This window comes from Alligator sinensis, unplaced genomic scaffold (assembly GCF_000455745.1).
Source record: "Alligator sinensis unplaced genomic scaffold, ASM45574v1 scaffold467_2, whole genome shotgun sequence".
NCBI classification, from domain to species: domain Eukaryota; kingdom Metazoa; phylum Chordata; order Crocodylia; family Alligatoridae; genus Alligator; species Alligator sinensis.
The window spans coordinates 2225720-2237176 of record NW_005842129.1 but is presented as its reverse complement, the minus strand read 5'-3'; the positions used below and the strand labels follow the sequence as shown (position 1 = coordinate 2237176).

General features: G+C 45.4%; 1 protein-coding gene across 2 annotated transcripts in view; it reads right to left on the bottom strand.

Annotated features, from left to right (window-relative positions):
* The window catches only part of FAM166A (family with sequence similarity 166 member A), a 68250-nt gene extending 57326 nt beyond the window's left edge, over nucleotides 1-10924 (bottom strand). The window contains exons 1-2 of one of the 2 annotated variants that reach the window (XM_014520561.2): nucleotides 9864-10924; nucleotides 6233-6354 (exon numbers count right to left, since the gene is read on the bottom strand). In XM_014520561.2, the coding sequence (XP_014376047.2) occupies nucleotides 6233-6354; nucleotides 9864-10175 (434 nt within the window). In that variant the 5' untranslated portion in view covers nucleotides 10176-10924. Of the gene's footprint in view, nucleotides 1-6232; nucleotides 6355-9206; nucleotides 9384-9863 lie in introns of those variants that run through there. The other variant, XM_006025004.3, reaches the window with a different exon arrangement.
* Nucleotides 10925-11457: the final 533 nt, after the last annotated feature.

Genomic DNA, 11457 nt, shown 5'->3' with positions numbered 1-11457 from the left:
GATGGTGAAGGTGATCAGCTCGTGGTCGCTGTCACCCAGCTTCCCATCGATCACTAGGTCGCCGACTAGGTCATCCCCAGTAGCCAGCACCAGGTCGAGCAGCGCTTTGCCTCGCGTTGGCCCAACTTGGACAAATGACTAGGGAAGAACATAAGAGTATTGCTCAGCTGTGCAAGGATGAAATCAGAAAGGCCAAAGCACAACCTATGTTACAGCTAGCAAGGGTAACAAGAAGACCTTAACTTAATTTTCTTGAATCTGGGACTAGGGGCTGGCTTTTACTTCCTTTTGTACGCCTAAATGGTGGTTTTTTAATTCTATAGGGTGCCTATATGGATGCTCCAACACATTCTAATTAAAATGCATTGAAACAGCCTCAGTTAATCAAGTCTGCTCCACATTCTAATTAGAACACTCTAGTAATGCCACAGTGTCAAGTGTATAAGCCCCTGCAGGTTTAAATATGGCCACTGGGCACTTTAACTAAAGGTCATTGAATGAGCTTTAATTGAAGCATCCTGTGGCCATTTTTAAACACGTGAGGGCTTAATACACATGATGCTGCAGTATTTTATTTAGAGCAGCTCTCTAGGAACCACTCTAATTAAAACACCCCCTCCCCATCCCGATCATGTGTTTAGGCACCCATACATTTTTGGCACATATAGGGCTATGAATGCATGTATCCGAGTATAAATCTAGGAAAACTAACCCCATTATATATTGAAAAAGGGCGGAGCAGATGCTCCTACATTTTGGCCCTAAGAGCAAAGTAGTTGGTGCACTTGCTTAAGAAGCTAGAGGCCCAGGTTCTGGGTCCCACTCATCCAGACAGGGTTCATAGGAAAGGGACTTTACAAAATCATCTGGCCTAGTCCCATGTTCAAGGTGGGATTATTCCCGACTAAACCATCTCAGCCAAGTGTTTGTCCAACCTGATATTGGAGATTTCCAGTGAAGGAGAACCCACAACTTCTCTAGTTAGCTTGTTCCAATGCTTGATCACTCTCATAGTCAGAATGTTCCTCCTAAATTGCCAACCTAAAACTTCCTCTGCTGCATCTTGAGGCCATTGCTCCAAGTCCTGTCCCCTAAGGCTACAGAGAAAAGCCCATCTCTATGCTCTCTGTAATTACAGTGTTTGAACCTACATCTCTCCAACTTCCCTTTAGTGTGCCAACCAGTTCCTCACAAATTAAACATTATTCAGTTTGCTCCACAATGCAGGGCAAGTGCCAAAAATCCCCAGGTACATGACTGCTATTGACATATACAAGGAGAAATAGAATTCTGCCTTAAGGGCCTAATTTCAGTGGTTTTCAACCTTTTCTCATTTGCAGACTGCTAAAAAACTTTGAATGGAGGTAGAGGCCTCTTTGAATTGTAAGTGTGGGCATTCACATACTTTTGATTGATCACAGCCATCTTTCATGGACTTCTTAGTCTGTGGACCCACTAGCCTAATTTTTAGGCAATCTTACAATGTCTAAATTTAGGCACCTGAAATACCTCTCTGGGTCTAAGAATCATAAGGAAGTACCACATGTACTCAGTCCAATATTGGGTTTGCTACCCACCCCCTGCAATTTAACATGTGTTGGGGGCCAAACCACTCATCTTGGAATTGAGTACAAGGCAATGGAAGGACAGGCAGCTACTGCAGCTGTGGCTTCAGCTCCAGACCTGACCCAGGGTCAGGGCCAGAGTTGCAACTGCTGCCTGCCTCCCCGCAACCACTTCTCCTCGCATCCCCCAAACTCTCCTACTGCTTACTTTTGTTCTGGTACCAGCAGGCTCCATCCCCGCTCCAACCTGGGGCACAGAGCACAGCCCTAGCCTAGCCCAGTAGCAGTGGTGGCAGCAGTAGCTCCAGCTAAGTCCCAGAGCTAGAGCCCCAGCTGGAGCTTCCAGGCTGCTGCCACAAGGACAGGCTGGGGCCATGCTCTTCCATGCTTCAAGCTAGAGCAATAAGCAGCAAGGGGCAGGAAGGAGATAAGCAGCTTTGTTTAGAATCTAACATACAGAAGGTAGATTCTAAATAGAATATATAGAATCTAATAATTGGCAGGGGGTGGAATCATCTTGGATTCAGGTAAATACAGTAGGAGTAGAAGAGAGATCTGAAAGCTTAAGTCTATCCCAACTATGCAAATAATCCAATAAAAAGGTATTACCTACAAAAATCCTTGTTGCATATATTTCCTCCTATCATGGCTACAACACCATTTGAACACTACCACTATACAGAAAAAAGACATTTGTTAATCAATGTCTCTTGAATCTAGCAGGCAAAGGTATTACCTAGAATCTGAAGGTAAGCATATTTAGGCTAGGAATAGTGTCTAGATTTTTTATTTGTGAGGTTAATTATCAGGAATCTTTAGAGCAATTTACCAAAGGCTGTAATTATTCTTCCAGTACGAGCAATTTTTAAATCATTACTGGATTATTTTCTAAAGAATGAGTTTTATTTCAAACAGATTGAAAAAGGGAAGTCCTATTGTCTGTGTTACATAAGACACCTTTCTTTACTGGATTATTATTTAAACTCTGTTCCATAGGGTGAATGTTTAATTCCATTATGGGTTTTTAATGATGTCCATCGCTAGAGTTAAATGTTTGTAAAACAAAACTTTTTTTGTGAAAAACAAAATTAGATGAGAGGGTGGTATTATTTCAATTTTACTGTTGAGGAATAGAGGCATAAAGAATAGCACCCATTAAATTTTTAGTGCCCAGTCTGAAACATATAAGACTCACCCCTCCAAACATGCATAGCACTTTATATACTCAGTACCTAGATAACTTTGTTTTGTGTTACAGCTGTGAGTGCCTAGCACTTTGGGGTAGGGGGATACAGCCCAGATTGCAGGGGTGTAAATTGAACACTCAGAAAATAAAGGACATGCAGCTAGTGACCACTTGAAAAGTTCAGATTAAAAGCTAGCTCCACAGAAAGATTGATGCTTTTTGTCTGCCTTGGCCATTTTTATGGGGCCTAGGCTATGCTGCAGGAGTGTTGCTAAGCAGAAGGCCCAAAGCCTGTTTCTGAAAAATCACAGTGTGAACCTTTGACAACTAACTTGGTTAGCAAGTAAAGAGGACTATAAAAAATTAAACAAAGCACAAGGTCTGAAAGGAGATAAAGAGAAGACGATACATTAAATAATCCATATACACTATATCATAATTTTATCTTCATCATAATTTTATAAGTAGTAGTAGTGACTGATGTAACCAAATATATTAGATGTTATTTTGCTATATAACTATATAGCAATAATAGACTGCTATATAGTTGAAGGGCATCCATAAAGAAAAGGACCCCCCGCCCCTTGCTTTCTGTTGCTGCAGAGCAGGATGTGACCTAAGGGCTTGAAGTTGCTAAGTAAATTTAGATGGGATATCAAGAAAAACTTTTTTGTTGTTAGAAAAGTGAGGTAGTGGAATAGACTGCCTTGGAAACTGTGAAATCTTTATCCTTGGAGGTTTTCAAGAAGAAGTTGGATAAGCATTATTCAGGGATGATCTAGGAGTGACTAATGCCTAGAGTACTCCAAAACAAGCAACAGCTAGAAGCTCAGGAGTACCACCTATGACCCCTCCCCACCACCCCAAAGGGAATTTCTGGGAAATGAGAAGAGCTCTGTAGATCAGAGTAAGTGGATATTGGAGAGGACCATGCTCTGTAGTAGGAGAAAAGTAGGGCTCCACAACTGGCTTAGTTAGTGGGAGGTAGGGGGCATGGTCCTCATCCTTGGATCTCTTGAGTAGTGCATTTTAACAACCCTTGCAGCAGCAAGGCACCAACAACCCTTGTCCTCCTGCTTTACCTGTAGTACTTTAGAATGCTCTTGGTTCTTTTGGGCCAACATGCCTCACAGTTGTGTGACAGAGTGGATTGTGTACTATTAGGAATGTGTTAGACAATCAATTGTATGGGATGAGTTGGCTAGAGATGATCCTGCCTTGAGCAGGAGGTTGGACTAGTGACCTCCAGAGGTCCCTTCCAACCCTACTTTTCTATGATTCTATGACTCTTTCAGTCCCACACTTTTAAAGACAGGACTGTGGTGGAAGCAGGTTCTCTCCCCACCCTGGTTCTATTTCTAGTTCTACTATCCTTACTCAGCCAGTACCCGTTTCCAGACCACAGGCTTCTCATTCTAATCCTAGTATTTTTACCTAGCCAGGCCTAACCTCCCTGTCTAAATTCCAGTCTCAGTCCCAGTCCCACTCTCTTGCTTCTGCCTCTTTCTTTTTGTTCACCAATTCCACCCTTTCTGGTTTCTTGCCCAGCCAATCCCAGTTCCCCATCTCCTGTATCCTCCCATCTAATCTGTCTTGCCCCACCCTACTTCCTCTGCTGCACCTCAGTTGTTTCAAGTCTCAGTCTCTGTACCCAGATAATTCCACTCTCTCTTGCTGCCTCACATGATCCAAGTCTTGCTGCCACCCATTATTCCCATATCCATTTATCCATTGGGCTCCTGTTCCCCAACTCTTTGTCCAGCCCTGATGTGTGTCCCCAGCATTGTTTTTTCATAACACTCTTTACCTCGGACTTGCTTGTCACCACTGCATCGGAGGAGAAAGCTTTCTCCTCCTCACTGGCCGCTGAGGAGAGTGGATGGGCATGTCAGCAGTATCTTGTGCCAGGACACTCTACTGTCTTGATGTAGATTACCTTCAGAGTTCTGCTGGCACCCAGGCATAAAATCTCAAACATATCAGAGACCAAAGTCAAGGGTGACTGTAGGAGACATTCCTGGAATGTCCTCAATGCCATACTTCCATGGAAGTACGCAAGAAGCTAGTGGGCAGGTCATGCAGGAAAGTCTCTTGTTTAAACACTACCACCACAGTGTGCTGTAGACAATGCTCATCTATGAGCATAGGAAAGAAGTCTCATTGTTTTCCATTCTAGGAGCAGTGTTTGGGAGCAAGATGGGTGTACAGAGCCAGGATCACAAAACAAGGTCATGGGGCAGCCCCTGCTCTGTAGGGGGAGGTGTATATGGTGTGTGTGGGGGGGGGGGGGGGGGGGGGGGGGGTATGTGTGCGCGTGCATGGGGAGTTGCCTGGGCACTAGGCCCTGGAGGCCAGCTGGGGTGAGGCGAGGAAGAAGGATGCAGGGGGAACATGAAGCAGAGCTTACCTGGACAGTGCAGTCCACAGTTGCCCCCATGGCACTCCACATTGGGCTGAGCCCTGCTCAGGGCAGCCTGCTCCACGCTCCATCCCATGCCCACCAGCCCTGGCCAGTAGGCACAGCTTCTGGCAGGTCTGCTCCTGGTACAGCTGCAGCCTCCTGGCTGCTGGCTCCACTCTCTACACCTCCAGCAATGGCTCCTGCTGCATCACTCCAGGAGTGGGGTAGGAGCCGCCCTGCTGAAGCTTCTTGTGAGCCAGATTCACTCCACAGAACCAGGTCATCTAGCTGGAAATAAGCCTGGTCACCTAGCTCACAGGGTCTCCCCACATGTCCAGAAGTTTTCAGTGGCATTGATAGTTGCCCCTCCCCTGGTGCAAAATTTCTGGACCTATGGGGAGGCCCATGGGCCAGGTAATATGGCCATGTATGCTAGATTGTTCCAACAGATTGGAGGGGTGGGGAGAGGAAAAGTCAGACTGGACCACTCTGTGCACCCATGGACCAGTACCATGCAGGTTCTTGCTCACAGAATGACACCATGCTACTTATCTGGCCTGCGCAGCTAGAAGGTTGACCACACTGTGCTAGGTAAGCAGAGCAATGCAATTTGAACTCCATACAGCACAAGGGAGGCCTATCACTCAGGTCTCCTACTTAGTCAAGTGCCCTAACCACTCAGTTATTGGAGCTAAAACACAGGATGGTCCTCCTCTCCATTCTTCACAGACTTATGCTTAGGCACATGTATGTATAAGCAAGCTCAGTCTACACATACATACTTGTGTATCCACAGTAGGAGAGGCAGAGTCAAGAATATCCATATATTAAGAAAGCCAGTATTTCAGGTACACAGAGGGAAACAGAATTCCATTCGCAGTCTTTAAGTGCACTATATTATGCAGTTCCTCCCCCCACCATCATGGAACTCCCTTCCTCACTCATTAAAATCCCTATTGAACAATGTAATTATAAAAAAGAAAAATACTGAAGTTTATAGAAACAATATTTTTCCTTAATGTGATCAAATTTTTCTGCAATTAAAAATTACATACTGCTTCTGTGAAAGTTGGAACTTACCCTGGGATGTAGTGAGGTTCAGGATTAAAGAGGCTGTGTCTCTGTGGAGCTGTCATTGCATTTGTACTGTGGATGGTCAGCTCACGCAAGGCAGATACAGGACTGAGCGAAGTCAAGCAACACTGTAGTCAAGACAACCATTGTGAAGTTATCATAAACAGCAGCATCATGGGCAAAAAACACACTTCACAATTCAAAGAAAAACCAAGCCATGGAATCATTGTACTTCCTAGTTTTCTAGACCAAAATTTATAAACAGACAACTAGGTATGGTGAGGTAAATTTATACATTTCCCCAAATGCAAGTTAACTTAGTTGGCATCACTTACAACAATGGGAAAGTCCCCCTAACTACTAGTGTTTAACACCTTTACATCTGTGTTAGGAGAGTACCCTAACCATTAGGCTATGGTAGCAGGTTCCTTCAATTGTTCCTTGTTTTATATTACACAATCATGGACTGAAAAAACAGAAACAAGCTTGATAGTAAGGAAAAGAACCAAGGATATTTTCCCTGCTAGGGAAACTGCCTTTATCACATGGTAAACTTCCTTCGGCTTCAATAAGACAGATGGAAAACGTCCTTATTTATTCTACTGTATAACTTGGGGTTCACAGTATTCTCCTAGAAAAAAAAAAAGGGGGAGATCTAAATTCAAGTCTGCTCAGGGTAAGGACATCTTAAAATGCGAGTCTCCCACTTTTTGTGCAAGAGCTTTTAACCACTAAGCTGGGAAATAACCAATACAAAAGCCGAGTTAGAGGGAACTTCATGAAGTCATTGTGGCCTTTGCTCAAGACAGGATCAACCACCCCAGCTGAGTGCATGTCTAACCTGCTCTTGAAAATTGCCAGGATAGAGTTTCCACATGAGGAAGAAAACTCAAGATTGTGGGAGGCATTACACTGTGTGGAGAGGAACACCTTTCTCCTAGCAGAAAACTGGTTCAAGTAGGGGATGGGGAATGGCACAGAAAGAGAGCTCTTCTGGAAAAAATGCTGAGAGCATTTCCAATCAGGAAGATCTCTCTCCTCCTACGCCAACTTGAACAGCTTTATGCTTCCATCCGGTGGTTGGCACGCCCAATATCTCAGTCTTTGGTTGCATCCCCTCCCCCTGCACCCCCAGGGGAAAGTAGGAAAGTGCTGTACCAGCTCCAGTGGCCCAGGGCAGGCTGTCAGGGAGCCCTGTAGATCCTGCTGCTGGCACCAGATGCCTCCCACCATGGAACAGTCTCAGTTGGACAGTTCTAGCCATAGTGCAGGAGGAGATGCAGAGCGGGTATAGTGGTAGTCATACTCCTTTCATATCACACAGAAGCAGCAGCCAGGGGCTTAGGTTAACCCGATTTTTTTATTTTTTTTTCAATAAGAGAAGGATTATGTTGGCCCTTTTCTAGTCCCCTGGAACTTCACCTGTCTTTTGCTATTGTGCAAATACAATTGCTAGGGGCTCTAAAGTCCCTTCTGCCAGTTCCTTCAGCACCCTGGGACAGAGTTCATCAGGCAAGTTTCACTTGAATTCAGTTAAGCCAATCAAAGCTCTTACAGTTTCTTTCATTATCATGATCTTTGACCTTTCCCCTTCCTTGCCTATACAATTTTGATTAGCTGTTTAGTTGCCACTTACCTTTTTTGTGAAAAACAAAGCTACAGTATTTGTCAAACAGCTCCTCTTTCTTTGCATCTTCTTCTGTTAATGGAACTTCTTGGCTATTTAGCAGTTGATTTGGGAGTGGGCAGGGGGTGCAGCACACAAGAAAACATTTTTCTGACCAAAGTATTTATAGAATCCAGTTTTCCTTAACTTCCCTTGTCAGGTGCAACTCATTTGCTTTCCTGATTTTCTTCTCCTAAGTTCTTGCTTTTGCACAGTATGCTTTCTTAGAGACTTATGACCCAGTTGAGTCCTCCATACACACCCTATATTCCTACCAAAGCCTGTTTAAGTTCCACCTTGAGCAAAAAACTCCTTTAGTGATCTTTCCTCCAAAAGCTACACAGTTCAAAGTCCAAGGCCACTTTGGATGTGGAAACAACTCTGGCCTATTTCCCCCATGCTTCTTTGTGGGGATAGTTGAGAGATCCAAGGGTTTGGCTTCTGGACCTCAAACTCTCCAACTACATTTCTAGCTGTACTGGACTCTGTGATCTAAATGCACTCCAACGAACCTCAGGCTATTTCTGATGCCTTCTGTAGGGTCTCCATTTTGGAGATTTGTAAAGCAGCAACTTGGAGTTTGCCCAAACATTATTGAAAATGGTGTGGGCGTGAGAGAAAATAGGAAGGGCAGAAACAGAAAGAAGAGACAAGGAAAATGGGAGTGAGGGGGATGAGGGAGAAGAAAGAGAAATGGGGTGAAGATCCTGGAAATTCTGCCCTGCTCACCAAGAATGCAGAAAGAGAAATCCTGCCTGTAGGTCACTGGGCAACATGGTCTCACTGCTAAAAAGGACTGTGGTCACAAGACCCTGTGACCATCAGCTAGGGCCAGTGCCCCAGCCATAAAGGCAGAGGTAGAGAAGCTCAGGCCCATAAAGATGCTAGGTGATCCCTGTTCCTTTAACACCTTCATGACCAGTGCTGCTAACAGTGACAGTCACTATATTGTGCTCAAGTAGAAGAATATTAATTAATCAAATATACACATTTGGGTATTTGTATCTATTCTTCAATTCTTTAATATGTAAAAGGCCTTACCGAATTACCTCAGGTTTACAAAACATCTAGTCCCAAGGGCCTGATGCTATATAGAAGGCTTAAAGCAAATGGAAGTGGCCCCTAATAATTCCCTTACCAAAGCTGGGAAAAGGACCATATGCAAGCCCAACTCCCAACTCCAGGGCAGAGGGTAGATCACATACAGGTCTAGAGTGTATTGCCCTCTGGCTGTTTCCTGCTTCCTACGGGGCGAGGCAGGAACATGAAAAGGAAGGCATGAGAGAGAACAGTCCCAAAAAAAGTCTTACTTACCTGGGGGCCAGCCACAGTCTTCATGGCTCTAGAACAGTGCTTCTCAAACTATCTGATGTGGCAGACCGGCAATTTTTTTTCCAGTGGGCCAGGGGCCAGTGCCTAGTTCAGCCGGTGGCAGCAACTACGTGTAACAGTGCTTCATAAATGCGCGACCGGCTGTTTCTTTCTCTTTCCTCACCTCGCATGACATGACGTCACCTGCAGTGTTGGAACGTACGAACTGTGGCATTATGACATATCAAGGTTATGCTTCTGAAAATATATTTCTTTCTTTCCTGGCAACTCGCTGCGGACCGGCGACCGGTGGCTCGCAGACTGGCACCGGTCCGCAGACCACCACTTTGAGAAGCACTGCTCTAGAACACAGGGATCTTTCTCCCTTAGTGCCGAGTGGAGAACTGAGAATTAAGCCTTCAGGTCTCCCACTGCAGCAATTGTGATTTATAATGAATGTCCACATACATAAGAAAAATGTCTGCCTTACTCAGGGCAGGTCTTAAAGGATAGTGCCAATCATGGGAGCAAGGCTTGTGGCCAGTGCTCTTGGCTTCTCCGCTTGACTGGATTAGCCTACTGAGCCTGGTGCTGCAGCAAACTCTTCTGAATTTGCTCCGCAGCAGAGCAAGAGCTACATCTACAGGTGTGACTGTTTACCTTGCTCCTCTCCCAAGATCCTGAGACATGAAGAGTGCCTTCCCATATAGGTAGAACAAATAAGAAGTTTGTGTATAAGCTGCCAAACTTGAGGAGCTTAGCTAAGACTTTGCTTCTGATGCCCCTGACTGCAGCAGTTGATTTTGTCCACATATCTTTGAAGGTGCCTGGCAGCCTAGCTAGGCTTCTCAGAAGCAAGCTACAAAGAGCTAGTCTATGCTTAAGGCAAGGTGAATATAAGCATTGTAATGGGTGCCACCTGCAAAGATAGATATGGGGCCCTCTGGCAGCCACCCCAAGACTATTTTGCATTCTGACTTACTAGGGTATTGCCCTGTCTTTGCCTACCACACCTTGACATTGCCTCCCAAATTGGTGTTATCAATCTTGGCCTACCCCCACACCAACCAGCCCAGCCTAGAGTACCCTTTAGCCAGGCATTCTTAATACCTCCTTACTGCCCTGCAGAAGTCTTCCCCCATACCTCATGGCTAACAGACAGAACCATCAAGTTGTTACAAGTAAGATGACCAACCAACTCTTGCCCCCCCTCAACTCGGAAAGTACATAACACATCCAAAGCCACCATTGCTAGTTGGCTACCCTATACGAGCCTCTCAAAGCTACCTTACTGCCTATATTTTGTAGCCCCCAGTCATCAGCCTGGAGCCTTCCCTCAAAGGAACTCTTCTCCCCACTGTGATCTAATTCAGACAGACTATCATAGATTCCCAACTTCTCCTTTTCCTAGTGCTTCAGATAAATTCTTCCACAAACCCAGCCTGGGCTAGAGTGACTTCTCAACCCAAGAGCCAGGCTCATATAGCCTCTAGGCTTCACTTCTGGTCACCTCTCCCTCTTATGATAAAGCACAGGAGTTCCTTAGTAGGGCTGTGTGAAATTTTGCTGGCTGTTTCATTTCGACACTGTTTCAACTCATTTTGAGGTCAAAACAGCAAAATCAAAATGAAACAAAGGGCTACGGAACAGCCTAGATACAAAACGACGCTGGTCGAAATGTTTCGACCACAGCGCTGGGGAAATTAACTCAGCCCAGCTGGGCTGACTTCCCAACCCCAGCGCTAGATAGTACTGGAGTCCAGAAGTCAGCCCAGCTGGGCTTCTTTCCATTCCCAGCGCAGCCCAGCTGGGCTGACTCCTTGACCCCAGCTCGATGGAGGCTGTTTTGCACAGCCCTATTCCTTAGTAGTAGTTTGCAGGCTTTTATCTCAGCTGTATGTGGCTTACTGCTCTCTACTGGTTGCCTGCAGGAGTTGCCTCTTTCTACTTGGGTGAAATAGACTTCACCAAATGGAGCAGATCAGCAGTGCTGTGATGTGTCCAACACAGCTGATCCACTTTGTTAAGCAAAGCATGTTATCCCTGTCTTTGATGGTATGGGATAAGTGGGTGATGTGATTTCCCCACTTTCACTGCTGCCCCAGGCCTGCACTATAGGTCTGAAGCAGCTGGGAAAGATGCTTCCACTGTTAGCCAGCCCCATGGGACTGACTGGGTGAGGAAAACCCTGCCCCAGGTGGAGATTTCCAAGCAGGGAAGCACTTTTTCCACTCCCCAGACCCACTTCACAGGT